This window comes from Caretta caretta, chromosome 13 (genome assembly GCF_965140235.1).
Source record: "Caretta caretta isolate rCarCar2 chromosome 13, rCarCar1.hap1, whole genome shotgun sequence".
NCBI lineage: Eukaryota > Metazoa > Chordata > Testudines > Cheloniidae > Caretta > Caretta caretta.
In genome coordinates, this window is record NC_134218.1 from 37,557,581 (window position 1) to 37,584,683 (window position 27,103).

The 27,103-nt window shown below is 48.0% G+C and overlaps 1 protein-coding gene and 1 pseudogene across 1 annotated transcript; one reads left to right on the top strand and one right to left on the bottom strand.

Moving 5' to 3' along the window:
- Positions 1-14,519: 14,519 nt before the first annotated feature.
- On the top strand, positions 14,520-15,457 carry LOC125622546 (olfactory receptor 10G6-like; annotated as a pseudogene).
- A 7,150-nt stretch (positions 15,458-22,607) lies between these two features.
- Positions 22,608-23,540, bottom strand: LOC125622550 (olfactory receptor 10D3-like). The gene has a single exon (XM_048820629.2). The coding sequence runs from the start codon at positions 23,538-23,540 to the stop codon at positions 22,608-22,610; it is 933 nt and encodes a 310-aa protein (XP_048676586.2).
- Between the last annotated feature and the right edge of the window lie 3,563 nt (positions 23,541-27,103).

Consider the following 27,103-nt stretch of genomic DNA (forward strand, 5'->3'; position numbering starts at 1 on the left):
GTGAACCCGGGGTGTTAATAATTAATGAGCAGAGAAGCAATGGATGATCTTTGCAGCAGCATCTGGGACAAGATTCACTCCTGTGCCAGGGGAAGAATCCAGCCCAGAAGCCCTGACTCCCAGCCTCTTCCCCTCTGCTCTACGCCACTTGACCCTGCTCAAGTCCAAGAGCTGGGACCTGAACTTACGAGTCCTGGCAAACAACCCCCCTTGCTGTAACCCTCTGGAGTCCACTTACCTCCCAGAGCTGGAAATATAACCCAGGAGACCTGACTCACATCCCCTCCCCACCCCTGACATCTCACTTACCACCCAGAGCTGTGAAAATAATCCAGAAGCCCCACCCCACCCCCAATCTTACCCACTGGACCCCATTCCCTTCCCGGGGCTGGGGTTACAACCCTACAACCCAGGAGACCTGCTCCCAGTGTCCCCTCCACATCTTCTAACCCCCTGCAGCCCACACTTGACAACAGGAAGTCCTTCTAGAGCCCCCAACTGAGGAATTAGGTGTCTAGTCCTCATGCTAGTCACACTGCCCAGGTGTGGATTTCAACCGGGGTGCTCCACAGATCAGAAGGGGATAAAACTTCCCACTTTGGGGTCAAATTCAAACTCTAAGTGACCTGGGAAAGGAAAAAAAATACTCTGGCAAGTCAATACTGGAACTGTCCCCTGCAGAGGTTTTTGCCCTTCCCCTGGTGTTGCCAGTTCAGGCCACCATCAAGGAGCGAGTGGCTGTTCTGTGGCATGAAGGACTCACTTGCCATGGGAAATGGGAATGCAACCCTAAGCAGGGTTGTCAGGGTGGTTAGGAATAATTTGCCTAAGGAGGTTGTGGAATCTCCATCATTGGAGATTTGTAAGAGCAAGTTAGACAGATATCTGTCAGGGATGGTTTAGATCAGGGGTGGGCAAACTTTTTGGCCTGAGGGCCACATCTGGGTATAGAAATTGTATGGCAGGCCATGAATGCTCACGAAATTAGTGGTTGTGGTGCAGGTGGGTGTGAGGGCTCCGGCTGGAGGTGCAGGCTCTGGGGTGGGGCTGGGGATGAGGAGTTGGGGGTGCAGGAGAGTGCTCCGGGCTGGGACTGAGGGGTTTGGAGGGAGGGAGGGGTATCAGGGCTGGGGCGGGGGGGTTGGGAACGGGAGGGGGTCGGGGGGACAGGCTCCCAGCGGCGCTTACCTCAAACAGCTCCCAGAAACAGTGGCATGTCCCTTCTCCGGCTCCTATGCAAAGGTGCGGCCAGGCGGCTCTCCGCACAGCCCTGTGTGCAGGCACTGCCCCTGCAGCTCCCATTGGCTGCAGTTCCCAGCCAATGGGAGCTGCGGAGGTGGCGCTTGGGGTGGAGCAGCGTGCAGAGCCCCCTGCGTGCCCCTATGTGTAGGAGCCAGAGTGGAGTTGTGATGCTGCTTCTGGGAGCCGTGCGGAGTGGGGTAAGACCCCGAACCTGCTCCCCAACTGGAGCACCAGAGCGGGACAAGCCCCAGACCCCGCTTCCCGGTGGGAGCTCGAGGCCCAGTTTAAAATGTCTGGAGGGCCAGATGTGGCCCCTGGGCTGTAGTCTGCCCACCTCTGTTTTAGATGGTACTTGGTCCTGTCATTAGTGCAGTAGACTGGACTTGATGACCTCTCAAGGTTCCTTCCAGTCCTATGTGCCTATTAGTCTATGATTCAGTCATAGTGAGAACAATGGGAGATACATGGCCATCAAACTGGGCGCGTTATTTCCTGAGTCTCATTCAGAACAGCAGGAGATGGCAGCCTTGTGGGAAGAGGGCAGTTCTACATGTACCTCTTGGAGGAGTATGTTGTTCATCGGACCCTTCTGAGGAGAAATTTTCATGTATGAAAAAAATTGGGGGGATGGACCATGGACCCTAATTAAAGTCTCCAACTGTAGCCAACGCACAAGATTTCAGTGAATTTTAACTATCTGGGAAGTTCGACACCTCGGAGCTATTTCATTGTTAAGATCCTTCACGTCAAAGAAATGATCTGACACCAGATGTTAATATTAAAAGAACCCATTTTAACCCATCAACAAATTAACTGATTTATTTGTAAATCATGAGAAAGGTCATCCTGTGCCCAGAGAGTAAGAGCTGTAATATTTTACTATGCTGTGATTTTTTTCATGGATTCCTGGATTTTAAGGCCAAGATTAGATCTTCTAGTAACAGAGGCCAGAGAATTTCATAAGGTTTCTCCTGTAGTGAGTCCAATAACTTGTCTTTCACTAAAGCGTATCTTCCAGAAAGGCATCCCACCTTGATCTGAAGACTTAAAGAGATGGAGAATCCACCATTTCCCTTGGTTGCTTGTGTTAATAACTGATCACCTTTTCTGTTAAAAAAACGCATGGCTTGTTTCTAATTTGATATCATCCAACATCAGTGTCCAATCGTTAGTTCTTGTTGTGCCTTTCTCTGCTAGATGAAAGAGGTGATTAGTACCTGGTCTTTTCTCCCCACGAAGGTTCTTATACACTGTCATCAAGTCACCTCTCGATCTTCTTTCTGATAAGCTACATAGATTGACCCCCTTAAACCTCTGTGGAGCAAATTTTTCCAGCCCTTTTTTATGGCTCTTCTCTGAACCTTCTCCAATTCCTTTGTATGTAACAAAGGTATTGAATCCTTAGAATCATAGAATCATAGAATATCAGGGTTGGAAGGGACCTCAGGAGGTCATCTAGTCCAACCCCCTGTTCAAAAGCAGGACCAATCCCCAATTAAATCATCCCAGCCAGGGCTTTGTCAAGCCTGACCTTAAAAACTGCTAAGGAAGGAGATTCCACCACCTCTCTAGGCAACGCATTCCAGTGTTTCACCACCCTCCTAGTGAAAAAGTTTTTCCTAATATCCAACCTAAACCTCCCCCACTGCAACTTGAGACCATTACTCCTTGTCCTGTCCTCTTCTACCACCGAGAATAGTCTAGAACCACCCTCTCTGGAACCACCTCTCAGGTAGTTGAAAGCAGATATCAAATCCCCCCTCATTCTTCTCTTCTGCAGACTAAACAATCCCAGTTCCCTCAGCCTCTCCTCATAACTCTGTGTTCCAGACCCCTAATCATTTTTGTTGCCCTTCGCTGGACTCTTTCCAATTTATCCACATCCTTCTTGTAGTGTGGGGCCCAAAACTGGACACAGTACTCCAGATGAGGCCTCACCAATGTCGAATAGAGGGGGACGATTACGTCCCTCGTTCTGCTCGCTATGCCCCTACTTATACATCCCAAAATGCCATTGGCCTTCTTGGCAACAAGGGCACACTGCTGACTCATATCCAGCTTCTCGTCCACTGTCACCCCTAGGTCCTTTTCCGCAGAACTGCTGCCTAGCCATTCGGTCCCTAGTCTGTAGCTGTGCATTGGGTTCTTCCGTCCTAAGTGCAGGACCCTGCACTTATCCTTATTGAACCTCATCAGATTTCTTTTGGCCCAATCCTCCAATTTGTCCAGGTCCCTCTGTATCCTATCCCTGCCCTCCAGCGTATCCACCACTCCTCCCAGTTTAGTATCACTTTAAGTCCAAGCCTCAGCTCCACCTTAACAATGGAACTGTGGTCAACCACCTCCATACTGGTACAGCTACGTAGGTCAAAAGAAACTGTTCAGACATTAAAGTATTTAAGAAGCAGCCCATCCCTGCCAGCTGTCATTTCACTGAAATGATGTAAAATCCAATGATTGCTCAGTAGGCTGGTGCCTCTGTATGTAAGGGAGCAGTATGACTGCTCAGAGCTCCGGTACGAAACTGCAGAAAAACCTGAGTGTCTCTGGATTAAGTTTAGAAGTGTGTGCAACAAGAGTGATGTAGTGGTGGGAGTCTGCTATAGACCACCAGACCAGGGGGATGAGGTAGATGAGGCTTTCTTCTGGCAGCTCACGGAAGCTACTCGATCGCATGCCCTGATTCTCATGGGTGACTTTAATTTTCCTGATATCTGCTGGGAGAGCAATACAGCGGTGCATAGACAATCCAGGAAGTTTTTGGAAAGCGTAGGGGACAATTTCCTGGTGCAAGTGCTAGAGGAGCCAACTAGGGGGGGCGCTTTTCTTGACCTGCTGCTCACAAACCGGGTAGAATTAGTGGGGGAAGCAAAAGTGGATGGGAATCTGGGAGGCAGTGACCATGAGTTGGTTGAGTTCAGGATCCTGACGCAGGGAAGAAAGGTAAGCAGCAGGATACGAACCCTGGACTTCAGGAAAGCAGACTTCGACTCCCTCAGGGAACGGATGGCCAGGATCCCCTGGGGGACTAACTTGAAGGGGAAAGGAGTCCAGGAGAGCTGGCTGTATTTCAAGGAATCCCTGTTGAGGTTACAGGGACAAACCATCCCAATGAGTCGAAAGAATAGTAAATATGGCAGGCGACCAGCTTGGCTTAATGGTGAAATCCTAGCGGATCTTAAACATAAAAAAGAGGCTTACAAGAAGTGGACGGTTGGACATATGACCAGGGAAGAGTATAAAAATATTGCTCGGGCATGTAGGAATGATATCAGGAGGGCCAAATCGCACCTAGAGCTGCAGCTAGCCAGAGATGTCAAGAGTAACAAGAAGGGTTTCTTCAGGTATGTTGGCAACAAGAAGAAAGCCAAGGAAAGTGTGGGCCCCTTACTGAATGAGGGAGGCAACCTAGTGACAGAGGATGTGGAAAAAGCTAATGTACTCAATGCTTTTTTTGCCTCTGTTTTCACTAACAAGGTCAGCTCCCAGACTGCTGCGCTGGGCATCGCAAAATGGGGAAGAGATGGCCAGCCCTCTGTGGAGATAGAGGTGGTTAGGGACTATTTAGAAAAGCTGGACGTGCACAAGTCCATGGGGCCGGACGAGTTGCATCCGAGAGTGCTGAAGGAATTGGCGGCTGTGATTGCAGAGCCATTGGCCATTATCTTTGAAAACTCGTGGCGAACGGGGGAAGTCCCGGATGACTGGAAAAAGGCTAACGTAGTGCCAATCTTTAAAAAAGGGAAGAAGGAGGATCCTGGGAACTACAGGCCAGTCAGCCTCACCTCAGTCCCTGGAAAAATCATGGAGCAGGTCCTCAAAGAATCAATCCTGAAGCACTTGCATGAGAGGAAAGTGATCAGGAACAGCCAGCATGGATTCACCAAGGGAAGGTCATGCCTGACTAATCTAATCGCCTTTTATGATGAGATTACTGGTTCTGTGGATGAAGGGAAAGCAGTGGATGTATTGTTTCTTGACTTTAGCAAAGCTTTTGACACGGTCTCCCACAGTATTCTTGTCAGCAAGTTAAGGAAGTATGGGCTGGAAGAATGCACTATAAGGTGGGTAGAAAGCTGGCTAGATTGTCGGGCTCAACGGGTAGTTATCAATGGCTCCATGTCTAGTTGGCAGCCGGTATCAAGTGGAGTGCCCCAAGGGTCGGTCCTGGGGCCGGTTTTGTTCAATATCTTCATAAATGATCTGGAGGATGGTGTGGATTGCACTCTCAGCAAATTTGCAGATGATACTAAACTGGGAGGAGTGGTAGATACGCTGGAGGGGAGGGATACAATACAGAAGGACCTAGACAAATTGGAGGATTGGGCCAAAAGAAATCTGATGAGGTTCAATAAGGATAAGTGCAGGGTCCTGCACTTAGGACGGAAGAACCCAATGCACAGCTACAGACTAGGGACCGAATGGCTAGTCAGCAGTTCTGCGGAAAAGGACCTAGGGGTGACAGTGGATGAGAAGCTAGATATGAGTCAGCAGTGTGCCCTTGTTGCCAAGAAGGCCAATGGCATTTTGGGATGTATAAGTAGGGGCATAGCGAGCAGATCGAGGGACGTAATCGTTCCCCTCTATTCGACATTGGTGAGGCCTCATCTGGAGTACTGTGTCCAGTTTTGGGCCCCACACTTCAAGAAGGATGTGGATAAATTGGAGAGAGTCCAGTGAAGGGCAACAAAAATGATTAGGGGTCTGGAACACATGAGTTATGAGGAGAGGCTGAGGGAGCTGGGATTGTTTAGCCTGCAGAAGAGAAGAATGAGGGGGGATTTGATAGCTGCTTTCAACTACCTGAAAGGGGGTTCCAAAGAGGATGGCTCTAGACTGTTCTCAATGGTAGCAGATGACAGAACGAGGAGTAATGGTCTCAAGTTGCAGTGGGGGAGGTTTAGATTGGATATTAGGAAAAACTTTTTCACTCAGAGGGTGGTGAAACACTGGAATGCGTTACCTAGGGAGGTGGTAGAATCTCCTTCCTTAGCAGTTTTTAAGGTCAGGCTTGACAAAGCCCTGGCTGGGATGATTTAACTGGGAATTGGTCCTGCTTCGAGCAGGGGGTTGGACTAGATGACCTTCTGGGGTCCCTTCCAACCCTTATATTCTATGATTCTATGATTCTATGATTCTGCTTCCACTTTCTCTGGGAAGCTTTTCTCAGGGGTGAAAGAAGAAAGATCAAATCACTTCCCTTTAAAGGTTTACTCTTCACTTCACCTGTTTCACCTGGAATATGAGCACAGCAGGATACTTGAAATCTCCAGCTCCGGGAAACAAACCCAACCACTCCACAATGTGGGTTAAGTAAATACTTCACCTGTGCATGGGCAATACCATAACTAACCACTGCAGAGTGTCTTACATGATCCCCCGAAGCACAGAATCATAGCATCACAGAAAAGTAGGGCTAGAAGAGACCTTGATAGGTCATCTAGTCCAATCTGCCCACTCTGAGACAGGACAAAATATGCCTAGACCATCCCTGACAGGTGTTTGTCTAACCTTTTCTTAAAAGCTTCCAGCGATGGGGATTCCACAATCTCCCTTGGAAGCCTGTTCAAGACATTAACTATCCTCAGAGTCTGAAAGATTTTCCTAATATATAACCTAAATCTCCTTTACTCCAGATTAAACCCATTACGTCTTCTCCTACCTTCAGCTGACATGGGGAGCAATTTGTTTCCATCCCCTTTATAACAGCCATTAACGTATTTGAAGACTGTGTACTTGGCGTGGTTCACCCCTATCTCAGACACCTGCCCCTTTTGCGGTGTGAAGGGAACCCTGGCGCACATATACCTGGAGTGCGCCAGGCTGCAGCCTCTAGTCCGGTTCCTTACGAACCTTTTGTTAAGATTTTGGTTGCACTTTTCCCCTCACCTCCTTGTCTGTGCACTCCCTATCTGTGGCGCCACAAAGTCATGGGATCTCCTGGTCAGCCTCCTCCTGATCCTGGCTAAAATGGCTATCTATAAAACCAGAGTGAGGAGGTTGGCTGATGGAGTCTCCTGTGACTTGGGGCCTATTTCCAATCCTCCGTCCGTTCACGCTTCCGGGCAGAGTTCCTCTGAGCGGCGTCCACTGACTCCCTTGACGCCTTTGAGGAGCAGTGGGCGCTGTCCGGGGTTCTCTGCTCGGTGTCCCTGTCCGGTTCCCTTTGTTTGACCCTTTGACCACACTCCTGTCCCTGTTATTTCATTAGTTGTCCCCTGTATTTATTTGGTGTCCAGGTCCTGTGGATCCCCCTCTTGGAGGGGGAATCCTTTAGTAGTGGGTGGGCTTCGCCCGCCCACATCCTGGATCTCAAAAGGGCTACTCTGCTGTACCCAACTGGCCTGGGTCTATCACAGTATGTAAATGCTACACCCACACTTTGAGTACTGCATGCAGTTCTAGTCACCCCATCTCTAAAAAGATATATTAAAATTGGAAAAGGTACAGAGAAGGGCAACAAAAATTATTAAGGGTATGGAACAGATTCCATATGACAAAAGATTGAAGACTGGGACTGTTCAGCTTAGAAAAGAAATGGGATATGATGAGGTCTATAAAATCGTGACTGGTGTGGAGAAAGTAAATAATGAAATATTATTTACTCCTTCACATAATACAAGAACTATGGGGCACCAAATGAAATTAATAGGCAGCAGGTTTAAAACCAAACTCAGGAAGTACTTCTTCACACAACGCTCAGTCAACCCGTGGAACTCATTGCTAGGGGATGTTGTGAAGGCAAAAAGATGTTGTGAAGGCAAAAAAGAACTAGATAAGTTCCTGGAGGATAAGTCCATCAATGGCTATTAGCCAAGATTGCCTGGGATGTCACCCTAAGCCTCTGACTTCCAGATACTAGGACTGGATGACAGCAGATGGAGCACTCGATAAATTGCCCTTTTCTTTTCATTCCCTCAGTAGCACTTGGCACTTGCCACTGTCAGAAGACAGGATACTGGGCTAGATGGACCATTGATCTGATCCAGCATGTCCATTCTTATGTCGATTACATTGTTGGCTCATATTAAGTTTGTCATCCATCTAGTACTGGCTATCATTGGAGGCAGAATGCTGTACTAAATTGAACTCTGGCCAGCAATATCTATGAATCCACAGTGCTCTTCTTTCTAAGAATGAGGAATATGCTTCTCTCTCTCTCTCTCTCTCTCTCTCTCTCTCTCTGTCTCTTTCTGTCTCTCTATCTGTCTGTCTGTCTATCTCCCCATGTGTCACTCAACCAAGATTTACTTGTAAATTGTCAGACAATTCACCATGTGCTTCTTCCTCACTAAATTATATCATTTTCTTTTCTGCCTTCAGACAAAAGTCCATAGCAATAGGAACCACGTTAGGGACAAGTGCAAAGGCAGAATGTCACCCATGTGCTGAAATTCACCTTCCTGGGATTTTCTGAGGCACAGGAATGGAAGATTGACTTTTTCCTGCTCTTTCTAGCCATCTACCTGTTGACTCTGCTGGGGAATCTTGTCAGCCTGTTGACCATCAGTCTCAGCCCTCAGCTACTCTCCCCTGTGTACTAGTTCCTCAGAGAGCTGTCCCTCCTGGACATATGTCATTCTAGTGTCACACTCCCCAGGATGCTGGCTGAGTTCCTGGCGGGCTCTCACTCCATCTCCTTTGGCTTTGCATGGCACAGCTGTATTCTTTCCACTTCTTTGGAGGTGCTGAGTGCTTCCTGCTGATGGTCATGGCCTACGACCAATAAATGGATACATGTGACCCTCTTCAGTATGCTAGCACCATGAACCAGAGGGGATTTGTCCATCTGGGGGAAGCAACTGCAGCTAATTAAAGGGAGCAGGATATGGCAGCTGGGATCAGGGTCCCTGGGCTGGAACGCAGAGTGGTGGGTTCCTCCACCGGCCACTGACAAAGTCTCCTTTAGAAGTCTGAACCAAGGGTGGCATTTAAAAGGCCCAGTGACTGGGTTGAAGTCCCGGGTGAAGGCACACAGTTTGATGGACTCTTTGCTACTCTGGAGCAGGTCCGTTTTTATACTGTGTGACTTGGCCAGAGGGCTGAGCCACTGAAGACCTGGAAGGGGGTTGGTAACCTGGGAGGGTGGGGGTGTGAGGCGGTCATGAGAGGAAAAAGATTGCAGTACCACACCTAGCTTCTAGGAGGCACTCAGGAGGTGGGTAGCCTCGATCCCAGGAGCCCAGGTCAAACTTAATGTCTCTGGTGCTCACCCTGTGAAATGGGGACAATAACCCTTCCCTACCTCACAGCCGTGAGGATAGATTCACTAGTGTAAGTGAATTCAGGAGGTGTGGGGGGGGGGGGTCATAGAGGAACCGGCGAGATGCATGCCCTCAAAGTCTCCAGACTCCAGCCCTAGGTGGCCTTAGCTCAGCCAGATGCCAGGAAGAAGGACCTTTGAAATAGGAGATCTGGATGGAAATTTTCTGGGGAAATGTTCCTGACTTTTTTGTTGGAAAATGCCAATTCAGCAACATGAAAACTGCTCGCGAAGCAGTTTTGCATTCAGTGGAACACCCAACTCAAAATATTTTTGGCTAGAAAAGTTTCAACGATAGTTTGAGGAGTTTTAACTTCATTTTGAAATGTAGTAAATATACACTAAAACGTTTAAAAGGGAAAAACGTTATCATAGAAGGTTAACAGAGAAATAACATAGAAATAAAACATTGTTAAATTATCTAAAAACAACGTTTTTATTATTTTTTATTTCAGAAATTTTGTGGTTTTTTAAAATTTTTTGATTCACCCAAATTAATTTTTTTCAGATTTTTAACTCACAAACATTTTGACTTTTCATCCTGATTTATAACAGGAACAATTTCAAAATGCCAAAAACTTCCATGGAATGGGAAAACCATCTGCAGCCCAGGCCTGCTTTGAAAGCAGACCTGTTCTCGTATAGTCCGAGAGCCATGCACCGAGGGGACTACATGTTACTACCAAGAGTCAAAGTGAATTTTCTCAGTGTAAGAAGACAGAGGGGCAATAACTCCCATGGTGCCTTGGCAAATTACTCCAGCTGGGGGTACGACCTGCTCATTAGAGCTGCCTCTGTAACTGGAATGGAATTAACAAAGTTAGCATTTAGCCAGAAAGTGAAGGGTAAAATCTCTGCTTTGACCAAAAAGTGCCATGAGGTTTCCAAACACTCCCTGCTGAGCCCCACAAGACCACTCTCTGCAGCAGAGCGCCCCTTGCTGCCATGCTGGGACATGGGGGTCAGCAATGACTCAGAGAGGACAGGGCCATCTACTGAGCCCCCCATTGTCCTGCCAGCAATACAATGCCCCCCTAGGAGCTTGCTGGGACACTGGGCTTGGCACTGACTCCAAGCAGAGCGCACATCCTAATGAGAAACCCACTCCACTCTCTGCAATACAGCACCGTCTCGCAGAGCCCCGGGCTCAGGACTGGCTCAGAGCAGGAGGCCAGGCCTGGAATATCAGGGAGAGCAGTTTTCTGTGAGAATTGCTGCATTACATTAAAGAAACACAGGACCTTCGGTGTAATGCCCATAGTGATCACCAGATGCAACCTGCACGAGCCACCCGTTCTAGCATGGCCACAGACTTTCCTCTCTGATGAAATACATGAGATAGCTGTTTCACTTTGCCCCAAACAACGATTCTAATAAGGGCCATTGGAGTTTGCCAGTGGGAGGGCATCATTATGTGCTTTAAAACACAGCCAATGTCAACAGTTTAACACTGACCTAGCTCTGTGTGACCAGGGGAGTGAAATACACCGGGGGGAAAGTGGAGAGAGAACAGAGAAGGTGCAAGGTTATAAGAAGCTGCAGAAAGAAAGGACATGTCCAAGCTGAAGAAGAAACTAAACAGAGCAGAGAAAGGAATAGAAATAGAGCAACTACCTGTTAGGATTGGCATCCCGCAGTGCCTCATGCCAACCAGGTGTCCCACAGTGCCTGGTACCAGCTGTGTCAGAGGCAGGGGCAAGGACCCTGAAGTGGGCAACTCTGGGCTAATCTCCACAAGCAAGTTTCCCCTTAAGCCCTTCCAGGCTGAGGTTGGCTTCACGTGGAGGACAAGGCTACATTCTGTGTGAAGGGTTGGGTGTGGGAGATGTAGAGGGGTGAAGGCCAAGGGAGATCTCAGGGCATGGCATGGAGCAGGTGAGAATGGCTTAGCATGCTGGCCATAGCAGCCCAGCTTGGACGCATAGCCAGGCGCTGCAGCTGGATGTGCGGATTCATAGATTAATGCCAGAGGAGACCAGCAGCAGCATCTAATCTGACCTCCTGGATACCACAGAATGTCATGCCCAATAACTCATGCCTCACTAACGCCTATTTCAACAAAAAGAAAAGGAGTACTTGTGGCACCTTAGAGACTAACCAATTTATTTGAGCATGAGCTTTCATGAGCTACAGCTCACTTCATCGGATGCATACCGTGGAAACTGCAGCAGACTATATATACACAGAGAATATGAAACAATACCTCCTCCCACCCCACTGTCCTGCTGGTAATAGCTTATCTAAAGTGATCATCAGGTTGGGCCATTTCCAGCACAAATCCAGGTTTTCTCACCCTCCACCCCCCCACACAAATTCACTCTCCTGCTGGTGATAGCCCATCCAAAGTGACAACTCTTTACACAATGTGCATGATAATCAAGTTGGGCCATTTCCTGCACAAATCCAGGTTCTCTCACCCTCTCACCCCCCTCCCAAAAACCACACACACAAACTCACTATCCTGCTGGTAATAGCTCATCCAAAGTGACCATTCTCCCTACAATGTGCATGATAATCAAGGTGGGCCATTTCCAGCACAAATCCAGGTTTTCTCACATCCCCCCCACCCCCATACACACACAAACTCACTCTCCTGCTGGTAATAGCTCATCCAAACTGACCACTCTCCAAGTTTAAATCCAAGTTAAACCAGAACATCTGGGGGGGGGTAGGAAAAAACAAGAGGAAATAGGCTACCTTGCATAATGACTTAGCCACTCCCAGTCTCTATTTAAGCCTAAATTAGTAGTATCCAATTTGCAAATGAATTCCAATTCAGCAGTTTCTCGCTGGAGTCTGGATTTGAAGTTTTTTTGTTTTAAGATAGCGACCTTCATGTCTGTGATTGCGTGACCAGAGAGATTGAAGTGTTCTCCGACTGGTTTATGAATGTTATAATTCTTGACATCTGATTTGTGTCCATTTATTCTTTTACGTAGAGACTGTCCAGTTTGACCAATGTACATGGCAGAGGGGCATTGCTGGCACATGATGGCATCTATCACATTGGTGGATGTGCAGGTGAACGAGCCTCTGATAGTGTGGCTGATGTTATTAGGCCCTGTGATGGTGTCCCCTGAATAGATATGTGGGCACAATTGGCAACGGGCTTTATTGCAAGGATAAGTTCCTGGGTTAGTGGTTCTGTTGTGTGGTATGTGGTTGTTGGTGAGTATTTGCTTCAGGTTGCAGGGCTGTCTGTAGGCAAGGACTGGCCTGTCTCCCAAGATTTGTGAGAGTGTTAGGTCATCCTTTAGGATAGGTTGTAGATCCTTAATAATGCGTTGGAGGGGTTTTAGTTGGGGGCTGAAGGTGACGGCTAGTGGCGTTCTGTTATTTTCTTTGTTAGGCCTGTCCTGTAGTAGGTAACTTCTGGGAACTCTTCTGGCTCTAGCAATCTGTTTCTTTACTTCTGCAGGTGGGTATTGTAGTTGTAAGAAAGCTTGACAGAGATCTTGTAGGTGTTTGTCTCTGTCTGAGGGGTTGGAGCAAATGCGGTTGTATCGCAGAGCTTGGCTATAGACGATGGATCGTGTGGTGTGGTCAGGGTGAAAGCTGGAGGCATGCAGGTAGGAATAGCGGTCAGTAGGTTTCCAGTATAGGGTGGTGTTTATGTGACCATTGTTTATTAGCACTGTAGTGTCCAGGAAGTGGATCTCTTGTGTGGACTGGACCAGGCTGAGGTTGGTGGTGGGATGGAAATTGTTGAAATCATGGTGGAATTCCTCAAGGGCTTCTTTTCCATGGGTCCAGATGATGAAGATGTCATCAATATAGCGCAAGTAGAGTAGGGGCTTTAGGGGACGAGAGCTGAGGAAGCGTTGTTCTAAATCAGCCATAAAAATGTTGGCATACTGTGGGGCCATGCGGGTACCCATAGCAGTGCCGCTGATCTGAAGGTATACATTGTCCCCAAATGTGAAATAGTTATGGGTAAGGACAAAGTCACAAAGTTCAGCCACCAGGGGGTGAGAGAACCTGGATTTGTGCAGGAAATGGCCTTACTTGATTATCATGCACATTGTGTAAAGAGTTGTCACTTTGGATGGGCTATCACCAGCAGGAGAGTGAATTTGTGTGGGGGGGTGGAGGGTGAGAAAACCTGGATTTGTGCTGGAAATGGCCCAACCTGATGATCACTTTAGATAAGCTATTACCAGCAGGACAGTGGGGTGGGAGGAGGTATTGTTTCATATTCTCTGTGTATATATAAAGTCTGCTGCAGTTTCCACGGTATGCATCCGATGAAGTGAGCTGTAGCTCACGAAAGCTCATGCTCAAATAAATTGGTTAGTCTCTAAGGTGCCACAAGTACTCCTTTTCTTTTTGCGAATACAGACTAACACGGCTGTTACTCTGAAATATTTCAACAAAGGCCATCTTGACTTGAAGATCATAAAAGTCAGAGCGTGCCTTACTTCCCTTCAGAGTCCATTCCCACGGCTAATCACCCTCACACGTATCAATGTGAACTTTGTTTCTAATTTGAATGTGTCTCTGTTTAACTCTGGGGTTCTGTTCCTGGGTGTGGGAGAAGAGGAGGGTCTAGTGGGCTGAAGCATTGGAGCTGGGAGCCAGGACTCCTGGGTTTAGGCTGACCAGATAGCAAGTGTGAAAAATGGAGTCGGAGGTGAGGGGTAATAGGAGCCTATATAAGAAAAAGCCTCAAATATCTGGACTGTCCCTATAAAATTGGGACATCTGGTTACTTTACATGGATTCAAAGCTGGCTCGGGAAGGCAAATGGGGTTCAGTGGGGGCTGAGATTCAGCCCGTGTAGGGATGGGGTGTGCGATCTACTGGATTAGAGCAGGGCAGGCTAGATGTCAGAACACCTGGATTCTATCCCCAGAGATGGGAAGGGATTGGGGTCCCCTAGATTGGTGTACAGGGGTTCAAATCTGGCTTCTGCATAGCAGTGAGTTTTAGCTCTAACACCCTGCAAAGATCACCCATTGTTCCTCCTTGGTTAATCATTAACACCCCGCGTACACTGGCAGGGACACAGACCGAGTGAATGGAGTGTGGGAACAGATCCCAGCTGACACCTTTCATCCTGGTGGGGGTCCTGTACCCCCCAGAGCTGCGGGTTCTCTTGTTCCCCTTTTTCCTCTTCCTCTACCTGTTGACGCTGTGTGGGAACCTGCTCGTCCTGCTGGCAGTGGCCCGGGAGCCCTGGCTGTACAAGCCCATGTACTGGTTCCTGTGCCACTTGTCCTTCCTGGACATGACGGTCTCCTCAGTGGTGGTGCCCAAGGTGGTGCCCGGCTTCCTGCCAGGCAGCAGGACCATATCCTTCCAGGGCTGCGTGGTCCGTTCTTCCACTTCCTAGGCTGCACCAAGTGCTTCCTCTATATGGTCATGGCCTATGACCGCTTCCTGGCCATCTGCAAGCCACTGCACTACAGTGTCATTATGAACCTCAGAGGCTGCCTGTGCCTGGCAGCGGGGACCTGGCTAAGGGGTTCCCTGCACTCGCTGATAGAGACCGCACTCACCTTCCAGCTGCCCTATGGCCAGGGGAACCGAGTGGGATACATCTTCTGTTATGTCCTGGCTGTGCTGAAACTGGCCTGCGGGGACATGGCGCTCAACGAGCTGGAGACATTTTTGGATATTGGCTTCCTGACCTTCACCTGCTTCCTGCTGATCCTGACATCCTATGTCTACATTATCTCGGCCATCCTGAGTATCCACTCTGCCGAGGGCAGGCGCCAGGCCTTCTCCACCTGCGAGGCTCACGTCACCATAATGGTGACCTACTATGTGCCTGTGGTCTTCATCTACCTGAGGCCAGGTTCCCAGCACAATGTGGACAGGATGGTGGCTGTATTCTACACCACGGTGATCCCGCTCCTGAACCCCTTCATCAACATGCTGAGGAACAAGGAGATGAAGGACCATAGAATCATAGAATATCAGGGTTGGAAGGGACCTCAGGAGGTCATCTAGTCCAACCCCATGCTCAAAGCAGGACTGATCCCCGACTAAATCATCCCAGCCAGGGCTTTGTCAAGCCTGACCTTAAAAACCTCAAAGGAGGGAGATTCCACCACCTCCCAAGGGAATGCATTCAAGCATTTCACCACCCTCCTAGTGAAAAAGATTTTCCTAATATCCAACCTAAATCTCCCCCACTGCAACTTGAGACCATTACTCCTTGTTCTGTCATCTGCTACCCCTGAGAACAGTCTAGAGCCTCCTCTTTGGAACCCCCTTTCAGGTAGTTGAAAGCAGCTATCAAATCCCCCCTCATTCTTCTCTTCCGCAGACTAAACATCCCCAGTTCCCTCAGCCTCTCCTCATAAGTCATGTGTTCCAGTCCCCTCATCATTTTTGTTGCTCTCCGCTGGACTCTTTCCAATTTTTCCACATCCCTCTTGTAGTGTGGGGCCCAAAACTGGACACAGTACTCCAGATGAGGCCTCACTAATGTCAAATAGAGGGGAATGGTCACGTCCCTCGATCTGCTGGCAATGCCCCTACTTATACATCCCAAAATGCCATTGGCCTTCTTGGCAACAAGGGCACACTGTTGACTCATATCCAACTTCTCGTCCACTGTAACCCCTAGGTCCTTTTCTGCAGAACTGCTGCCGAGCCATTCGGTCCCTAGTCTGTAGTGGTGCCTTGGATTCTTCAGTTCTAAGAGCAGGACTCTGCACTTGTCCTTGTTGAACCTCATCAGATTTCTTTTGGCCCAATCCTCCAATTTGTCTAGGTCCCTCTGTATCCTATGATGAGGATCCTGTATCCTAGGATGCCCTGATGAGACTTTTGAGGGACAGCAAACTGCTGGGGCCTGAGCCATGATTGTCCTGTGTCCAGCAGGAGCTGTCTGGGAATTGGACAGGGAGAGAGGGATCTGGAGATTAGCATCAGGACTTGGGGTTCTCTCGCTGGCTCTGAATCATCATAGAATCATAGAATCATAGAATATCAGGGTTGGAAGGGACCCCAGAAGGTCATCTAGTCCAACCCCCTGCTCGAAGCAGGACCAATTCCCAGTTAAATCATCCCAGCCAGGGCTTTGTCAAGCCTGACCTTAAAAACCTCTAAGGAAGGAGATTCTACCACCTCCCTAGGTAACGCATTCCAGTGTTTCACCACCCTCTGAGTGAAAAAGTTTTTCCTAATATCCAATCTAAACCTCCCCCACTGCAACTTGAGACCATTACTCCTCGTTCTGTCATCTGCTACCATTGAGAACAGTCTAGAGCCATCCTCTTTGGAACCCCCTTTCAGGTAGTTGAAAGCAGCTATCAAATCCCCCCTCATTCTTCTCTTCTGCAGGCTAAACAATCCCAGCTCCCTCAGCCTCTCCTCATAAGTCATGTGTTCTAGACCCCTAATCATTTTTGTTGCCCTTCGCTGGACTCTTTCCAATTTATCCACATCCTTCTTGTAGTGTGGGGCCCAAAATTGGACACAGTACTCCAGATGAGGCCTCACCAATGTCGAATAGAGGGGAACGATCACGTCCCTCGATCTGCTCGCTATGCCCCTACTTATACATCCCAAAATGCCATTGGCCTTCTTGGCAACAAGGGCACACTGCTGACTCATATCCAGCTTCTCGTCCACTGTCACCCCTAGGTCCTTTTCCGCAGAACTGCTGCCTAGCCATTCGGTCCCTAGTCTGTAGCGGTGCATTGGATTCTTCCATCCTAAGTGCAGGACCCTGCACTTATCCTTATTGAACCTCATCAGATTTCTTTTGGCCCAATCCTCCAATCTGGGAGGGGAGTGGGTTCTACTGATTGAACTCCTGGTTCCTCGGAGCTATTGGAGTTTGTTCCAATTCTCTGGTGGGTAGAGACACTCAGACTGGCACTCCTGGATTGTATTTCTGCTTCTTGGAGAGGAGTGGTGTCTGGTGGTAAAAGCAGGGAGGGCTGGGAGTCAGGACTCCTGGGTTTTTTGTTTACAGCTCTGCTGCAGGCTCCTGCATGACCTTGGGCAAATCACTTGGCATCAGTTTCCTCAGGCATGTCATTTTCTTACTGCCTCATGTTAGGGGGCTTATTCCTTCACCCACTTACTTCCCTGGTCCTTCTTGCATGAACAGAGAGCAACAATACCCGAAGTCCAAATGTGCAAACAATTCAATGTTTATTGGGGTGAACTTCCAGCAAGCATGATTCCAGTTTCCTTCCTTAGTATCCTCCTTCCCAGCTCTGACACCACAGAGCCTTACACCTGTGTCCCTGTTCCCATTCCTGCCCTTAGCCAAACATGATTACAACTTCCTTACTCCCATTCCCTGTTCCCATTTCCCCCTTTAGCAAAACATGATTCCAATTTCCTTACCCAAATTCCCTGTTCCCATTTCCCCCACCCACATCCACCCCCTCCCACCCACACCCACTCACTTCCTCATTGACTACAGATTATATAGTAAAACTTGAGTTCTGCTTAGCTATACCTTAACCAATCATTTTCCTGAAATTTAACTAACCAATCCTAAAATATTGTAACATGATTATGTAAGCAATTATATCCCCCCACCTTAATTAGTTTACACCCAGCAAAATTAATTATACAGCAAACAGAAACAATCACAGAACCAGACAGAGATTATACAGACAAACAATAGCAAAGTGGGAACTATAATGACAAAACAATACAGAAGTGAGGATTTCACATCCCAGCTATTGAGAAGTGAGTTCTTGCCAGACAGGATGCTATCAAACTAAGTTTCCTTTTACATTTTCTAGGCACTTCCCTTTCTCTGGAGGTGATAGGCACTATCAGGACAGGATTGTATCCTAACAGCCGAATAGCACCTTATTTCAGTGTGACTAGTTTGGAATGTGAGGATGTGATCGTTTGCTTCCCAGCTTATGGCTGCCTCTGCTGCTTAGCCAAAGGCCTTAGCCTAAGCACAGGGCCACAAACTGTCACAGTAAGAGAAGGCCCTTACACCGGCAGACAGTGATTTTGATTCTTTCTTTTGTACCTCTATAGCTAGCCAAGTGATAAGAATACACCTAAATTCTTAGAGTATAGGCCTTTACAGACAGGCCTGAATATCTATATCCTAACACCTAACACCGAGGGTTGTGAGGAGCCAGAGAAAAGCCATTCTGGCCACGTTTCAAGCTCATCTAAGAAGAGATGAATCCAAGATGTTGACTTGCTTTAGGAACACAGCAAAGGCCAAACAACATCAGACCATTGGGCCATCCATCCCATTAGTCCAGCCCTTGGAACTGTCCAAGCTCTTCCGCTTATAAAAATAACATGAAGGCATATGTCACCACATGATCTTATCTTTGTAAAACTCACCCCTACCCTACCCCTGGTATACCACATGCACTTGATTTGTCTTGTCTCTGATTAGAACGTCCTCTCTTCAGGGCCTCTATCTCTGTGCAGCACACATGTGATCCTTGCCGGGGGCCTGTAGGCATGTCGGTGTTATGAAAAATAACCTGCAATGATTCCCAGCGAAGGAAGGGTCTGTGGTGAAGGCACTGGAGTGGGACTCCACATAGGCATGGACTCCATGGGTGCTCTGGGCTGAAGCACCTACAGGGAAAAATTGGTGGGTAATGAGCATCCATCGGCAGCCCCTATATTAGTTGCCACCACCCACTGCTGGGCCCCGCTGATCAGCGCCTCTCCCTCCCTCCCTGTGCCTCCTGGCCGCTGCAATCAGCTGTTTTTCAGCATTTGTGAGGCTCTGAGGGGGAGAGGGGAGGAGCAAGGACGTGGCATGTTCGGTGGTGGGGGTGAAATAGGGCAGGAAGAGGTGGGGCGAGGGTGGAGCAGGGAAGAAGAGGCAGGGAGGAGGAGGGTTTAGGGGGAAGGGGTGGAGTGAGGTGCGGCCTAGGGCAGAGCCAGGGGTTGAGCACCCCCTTACACTTCTGAAAGTCGGTGCCAGTGGGACTCCAGACAGCCTGTGTCACTTTCACTGTGCATGCCATGGTTTCCCATCTGTAAAACGGGACTAGTGCCACTCCCTTTAGGCTGGTTAGGACATAAGCGCTTTAGGACAAGGACTGCACAGTGCCTTAGCTCTGCACAGTGCCTTAGCTCAGTTGGAGTCAATGGTTCAGATCTCCAACTCGTGTGAATTGAAGTCAGTGGGGACATGTCAGTTTATACCAGTAAGGGGCTGGTCATATGGCCATATCTATATGTAGTCAGATTTCTATAACTTTCTGGCCCAGTAGAATTACTTTCCTTGGTGCTCAGTTCACTGTGTGTCGACGTAATCAATTTCTCAGTCGTAGAGGTTCACGTTCCCATCTAGTGGGTGATGTTTTCCCCTGTGCAGGTCTGTTGAAAACCCAATTTTCCACCAAAGAAAAGCTTCAAAGGATCATTTATTACTAGTCCTTAATAAAGATGACAGTGACTGACTTTTATATAACTCAAGATGTTCTCATCATCTGTACACCTGTCTGACCATTTTTTGAAATCTAAAAAGCTCTTGGCCTCAATATCTTGTGGCCATGAGTTTGTCAGGCTAAGTGTGTAAGTATAAAAAACGGTTTAGGGCTTAAGTGGTATGTAACCAGTGAGCAGACCATCACACTTTTACTTTAGGTTGTGAATTTCAAAGGCACCTCCCAGAATCTAAGTGTCTAACTGCCATAGACTTTTGTCTTCCTTTGGAAATTCCAGCCTTAAAATCCAACTATTTTTTCATTTCATATTTTTACTGTTCTCTTAAATTTCACTTGTTCTCTGCCAGTCTTATAAATGGGCCCAGGCATAGAATCATAGACTCATAGAATATCAGGAGGTATCTAGTACAACCCCCTGCTCAAAGCAGGACCAAACCCCAACTAAATCATCCCAGCCAAGGCTTTGTCAAACCTGACCTTAAAAACCTCTAAGGAAGGAGATTCCACCACTTTAACCTATTCCTGTGCTTCGCCACCCTCCTAGTGAAAAAGCATTTCCTAATGTCCAACCTAAACTGCTCCAGATACTGGTTTCCAGATTTATTTTTCATTGGAACACCTAGAAAAAGCACAGAAAACTTAGAGACAAGTTCCAATCAAACAACAGCTGAGGGCAGGGGAAAAAAAGTTTTATTCCCGGGTTAGGTTTATTCCCACCGCATATTACTCAAACTTCAAGCACAACCTCATGCAGAAGACACAATACATAAGCAGCACAAACCCAAAACACATTGTGTGTGATGAGTGTAGAGTCCTCACATTTGTTAAATCTTCTATTAGCATTTTTATTCCTTTTTTTTACTTATTTATCTTTCTAGCTCTATCTAAGTAGGGGTGAATTTTAAAAAAAACACCTAATTGACTTAGGAAAGTAGGTCCCATTTTCAAAAGCCATTCAGGTGCCCAGTTCTCACTGAAATTCCATGGGGACATTGGCCAGATTTTCATAGGTATATCGCCACCTACAGGTGCAGAAAGGCACATAGTGGAATTTTCAAATTGGCCTTGGTGTTTAGGCCCAGGTTATTGTCACAGTTTAAAAGCAACTGCACTGGTATTTCTCCATAGTGGTCCAGCAGAGGCATCTCTCTCAGGCTTCCAGCTCCCTACCTGTAGGCTTCCTTGGGTGGAGACCCATGTCTCTCTCCCTCTTGACTGGGGCTTTTCCAGGATAAAGAGTTCCCTTCACTGCATTATTCCGTCAAAGCCAGCCTGCATAAGCAGCCCTGCTTTGCTTCTTTCCTTTGGGTGGTGTACAGCGTAATGGTCTCAGTTATAAATTACCACACAGTGCTTCCTAAGCAAGCGTATTTTATTCTTAAGGTAAAAGCAATACAGAGAAAAAACATAAAAGAACCTGCATGCACAGTAATAAGCTTAGCAGAGATCACCCCAACTCCAACATGGGCTCTGTCAGGGGATTAGTCCTTCAAACCGCACAACCAGGTCTCTTCCGTGGTCACCAGCTCATAACAGCCTCAGCTCAGAACTAGCTCCAGCATGACAAGTTATGTTCATTCTTTATGCAGGATGGGGGTCTTTGATCTGGAGTTTCCAGGGGCAGGTAATCCATAGAGAATGGGTTTTTTCTCCACGTGGCATAGCTTTGAAAGACCCCGTGGCCCCCTTTTCATGTACTGTCCCAAACAGTTCTTTGAAGTTCCTCACATTTCCCCAAGATTCCTTTCATCAGTCTCCTAGAAAAGTTACATTCAGTCCACAATAACACATGCACAATTGTATTTGTAATACAACAGACCCACAAAGGGATTAAACTTAATTCAATAAGGTTTATTCAGGAAATTCCCGTATCTGTCACACCTTGAAAAATCTGGCACTGGACATCTAACTCTCATTGATTTCTATGAGAAAATCTTTTGAAAATCCCACTAGGTGCCTAATTATCTTTAAAAATCTGCCATAAGGTGTAGATTTATGAAGGGGTTAAATAAATTCCACTAGGCACAAAGAGCTTCTAAATAGGCTAAGTGTTTAACTCCTATGGAAAGTAACTGGGAGTCTGGTGCCAGACTCACTCACGGTGCTCTTAGAAACCTTATTCGGTGTCTAAAAAATGCTTTTGAAAATCTGGTCCTCAGACATGTACTTCCCACAGCCTTTCAAGGAGAATAAGACTCCTAAATGCCTCCATCAATTTTGAAAGTGAGAGTTAGGTTCCTAAATCACTTAGGTGGTTTTTTCAAATTCTACCACAAATACGTTGATCTTTAGGGCGTGGTGAAAAATCCAATGGTTCTCCCAGGAATTTTCAGCTGCTACCTAGGGCAGGTGCTTGGTGAGCTGTGGTTCATGCCAGAAGATGAAGGGATTTTTTTTTCCTTCCCCTTTGGTTTGCAGAAGATGCTGCACTTGCTTCTGAAGATCTGTGTAATAAAGATGAGACTTTCAGAGTCTTCTACAAAATTTGGCACTCCAATTACTTTTAATTTTGATGCAGACTGAGTATGATGGCAGCTTTCAAAATGTCAGCCTTACAGTATGTTAAACGAGAGGAAGGGATTTTCAGGAGCATTTCTGCGATTTGTAGAACTCCAGAAAGATAGAAGGGGCTGTGTGGGGATGGGGAGACACACTGAGGCTCACAGAAGCCACGACACAAGCATGCAGATGTATTTGTAGATGTATTTCCATGCAGACTCACGTGCAATTCCTGCAGCTGCTGCACATCAACGTTTTGGCATTAGACCCCCTCTCAGTTTTTTCAGAGCCGCTTTCACCTCTTTGTTCCTCAGCGTGTAAATGGCTGGGTTCAGCATGGGCGTGACCACGTTGTCGAAGATCTGCACAGCAGTCATCAGCACTTTGCTCTGCTGGGGCTGAGTGTAGATCAGGGCACAGGGACTAAAGAACAGAGTCACCACTACCAGATGCGAGGCGCAAGTGGAGGCTGTTTTGCGCCACCCTTCGGCCGAGTTCATATTCAAGACGGAGTAGATGATCCTGATGTAGGATGCGAGGATGAGGAGGAAGCAAGTCATGGGCACCAGACCAATGTTTGTCAAGGTCACGGTCTCGATGATGTACGTGTCTGCACAGGCCAGCTTGACCACCGGGAAGATGTCACAGAAGAAATAGTCCACCACATTGGACCCACAGTAGGGCAGCGTGAAGGTCAGGCTGGTAAGGATGGTGGCGTGGAAGGAGCTAGTGATCCAGGTGCCGGCGGCCAGGAGGGCGCACACCCTCCGGTTCATGATGAGCAGGTACCGCAGCGGGTGGCAGATGGCCACATACCTGTCATAGGCCATGACAGTGTAGAGCAGGCACTCGGTGCTTCCCAGGAAGTGCCCAAAGAAGACCTGGGACATGCACCCGCCCAGCGAGATGACTCTGCTCTGACCCCAGAGGATGGTCAGATATTTAGGGATGCTGTTGGAAGAGATTCCAATGTCTAGCAAGGAGAGATTGCAGAGGAAGAAATACATGGGGGTGTGCAAGCGGGGGTCAGCGAGGATGACTGAGAAGATGGTCAAGTTGCCCAGTAGAGTGCAGAGGTAGAAGGCTAAGAATGTGATGAAGAGGATGGTCTGGAGGCCATCGGCATTGGGGATCCCTAAGAGGATGAAATGAGTCACCACAGTGTGGTTGACCAGCCCCATGTGAGATTTATTCCTGGGTAGGGTAGAGAAATAATGCCAGTGAGTTACTGAAACAAAAAGACCTATGTCCTATAGCTGCAATGGTCACCCTTCCTTCCACTGCCCCCGTTACTCACTGTCATTCGGAGTGGTGTATATTTCTGTCACTGGGTTGCCAGTTGGGATCACGTCCTCACTGGGCTGGCACTGATCATAGAGAGAGAAAATATCTGCCTTGAAGATCTTACTGTCCAGAGAAGAACAGACAAGGGGGACGTCTATTCTATTCTATTCTATTCTATTCTATGTTCTTCTTCTCTTCTCTCCTTACCTACTCCAATTTCTTCAGTTCTGTTCTATCTAGGCCCTTACCCCCCATTCTCACCACAGTACCTCAGAGCCTTCCATTTGTGGCTCACATTTCTTACTAGTGGTTTGTTCTCTCTCTCTCTCTTTCTCTCTGCAGAGGAATGGCCGTGTGTGCAGTGCAGCGCTGTGTTTTGGTCGGGTTTTGTTGTTATAAATGCATGAGCTGCGATGGGTTTGTGTTAAGAAAGAGGGGGCGGATGGAACATACAAACCAATGAATGTGGTGATGAATGACCTCAGCTTTGTTCGTGCTGTGAGTTGTTTGGGGGTATTTATGGGGGTTAGAGAGGGAAGGAAAAGGAAAGAAGGAGAAGGGGAAGAGCCACAGCCAGAGGTGGTGGAACTGGGGGCTTGACATAGTTTCCATCATATGCAGGGTTCACAGTTTGGTTGAATGGCCCTCAGCATCCTCACTCCCCATTGTTCCAGGGCCCCTAGACACAGCTTGTCATCACTCTGCTGTGAACAGCAGGCTGGACTCTGCGGATGTGACAGGGGGCTTTTTAAGGTGAGATTTGAAGGACAATGGCGAAGTGTCTGTTTGCATTTTGCCAGGGAGTTTCCCAGGCAGGAGAGGCACAGGAAGTGGAGATACTGGTGGATTCAGGTCTGACAGATGGAGAGAGGAAAATAAATGATACAGAGACAGGCAGGCAGGTACTGCACAGGGAAGGATGGATGGGCGGCTGGATCAACTTCTCTGTAAAGAAAATATTTGTCTGACACCTTTCTCGGCGCAAGGCAGAGACTGACAGGTTCAGAGACAGACACAAACTGAGGGACAAAGAGAGAAGAACTTTACCAAAGCAGGAGCCTTACATTGGCTGCATTGGGAGAGGCCGCTCCAGCTGACGGGAATTCTCCCTTTCTGTCTCCCGGCCGTGAATCTTGTCTAGCACCATCCAGCTTTCTTATCCCAAACGGCCCATCGCCCAGGAGAGGTGCACAGCCTGGGTGCTTGGTATCCAAACGGGAGACCTAATCTGCAGCATATCACCCCACGCTGTTGCAGACCCCACTGCTTTCTCACAGCTTCCAGCCTCCTTACGGCTCTCCCTGGTCTTTAAATCTCCTTCGGGCCCTTCAGGACCAGGGCCCTCAATTCCCAAGAGGGTCCTAGTCTGAGATCTTGGAAGAGTCTTTAATGAAAGGAGATTTGGCATCGTTTCAGCTAATGCTCATGGAGCTCTGGGACCGGGCCCTCAGGCAGCATCAGTAAGTGTAGCGCCATGGAACTGAATCGGCCAGATCCCCACCTCCACCAGGGTCCGGATTCAAGTCTTGCTCCCCCTGACCTGACTCCTGAGCAATTCCATTGGATTCCCTGGGGCTCTTTCCCCTAGCACCTAGCCACGCACCTGGTGTAAATCAGGAGTTACACCACTGGAATCAAGGGAGCTGTGTAGATTTCTACCAGCTGAGAATCTGGCCCAGCCATTGAAGGGGGGATGGGACATTCATGCTCGTCTAGGCTCTCCGGCTATGTGACACAAGCCAGGGAATTCCTCCCCCTCCCCGACCCGTGGCGTGAAATAGGAGTAAACTGGGCCAGAGGGTCAGCTGGAGGGCTCTGTATCCAGCACAGCTTTCTCCTGGGTTTGTATGTCCTGTTCCCCTGCCCTCATCTCTGTGTCTCTGTATGCATAGGGATGTATTCATGCAGTGGTGTGGTTATGTGTGAGGGTGAAATTCACCCCTGTGCAGATGGAGGACAGCCTGCGCATGACTTCACATTGCTTTTTACAAGATACTAGAGACTCCAAGAAGAGCATTGAGTCGTTTTGGGCAGTACAGTAGTTCCCAGCAACTCCAGCTAGATCCTGGCACTGTTGTTTTAGATGCCGCTCAGACACAGGGCGAGGCAGATCCTGCCTGTCAGAGCTCACTAGCTAACTAAACCAAACACAGTGAGAGTTATCAGCCACATATTACAAGGGGAAATTGAGGCACAGTGAATTTCAGGGTGGGATTTGCAAAGGAGCCAGGCTCCCACAACTCATTCTAGTTCACTGGGCATTGGACACCCAATTTCTACTGGCTGCTGAAACTCTCAGTCAGATTGAATTGTCCAAGGTGGCAAAGGGAGGTTGTGGAAGAGTCGGGAATCTGGTCCAGATTTCCTGGGTTCCAGCCCGAGCACTGGGCGTAACACCCTTCTCCTTCCATTGGGATGAACCTCGCTCTGCATCTCTCTAAGCCTCAGGCCTGTTCTCTTACCCTCCCCTTTGTGCAAGCAGGGTTCAGGAATCGGGGCCTTTAGAGTATTGGGGCTGATTTAACTGAACCAAAGCTGCTTCTTTACTAGCCAAGAAAGTGGAATAATAGACCCACGCCTCCTCTCGGACCCCTACTGTGCGTCTGCGCTAAGGGGTCAGGAGTGGTTAGCTAAATAGGTGTGAAGTACTTTAATGTGGACATATCCACAGACCCCTGCACAGAGAGGGATGTGAGAGAGACAGGGCTAGATTGGGGGGTTTCCAGCAATGATCTCATCCATCCATTTGCTCGTGTCCTAGCACCGCAGTTGTAATAAGGTCCCTTGTGATTCCTCTAATCTCTCTCATTTCCCGCTCTTCCTCTGGGGGGCACCGTACTTGGGAGCCAGAACGCATGGGCAGAAGCAGACATGATAATTAATCTCTGTAGATGTGTTACCCCAGCCCAGGCATAACATACCATAAGGTGCAATGGCCACTGAGATTAATTAAAATGTTAATATTTCTAACGAGTCCCCAGGCTGAGCCTTCTCACTGCTCAGACGTTACTCTTGGTTTGCATGAGCTGAGTTCAGTGTGTCGTTGCCACAGCCACCAGAGCTGGACCTGCCTTTGGGTATTTTAGATTGTATTATCACTATTTTTATCATCGGTATAATGGTAGGACCTACAGTCTGGAACTGAGATGTAGGCCGTTTCTTGCCATACACCGCAGAGACACAGAGTAAGAGACAGCCCCCATCTGAATGTGATAGACATTTAAAAGCTGAGAGTGACAAAGGATTTAACTAGCCATGTGTAAGAGATGGGGAAACTGAGGCACAAAGCGATTTAGTGAGTTACTGAAGGGCAAACAGGGACACTTCTACATAGACTGTACTGGAACCCAGATCTCCTGTGTCCCAGGCCTTTGTCTTACCCACAAGATAATGCTTTGCAAATAACTCTCACGGGCTCTTTAAATGTAGGTGTGTTGAGTTAGGGTGACCGGATGTCCTG

Excerpts from the sequence above, each read along its gene's own strand:
- LOC125622550 (XM_048820629.2), bottom strand. The coding sequence starts at position 23,540 with ATGGGGCTGGTCAACCACACTGTGGTGACTCATTTCATCCTCTTAGGG.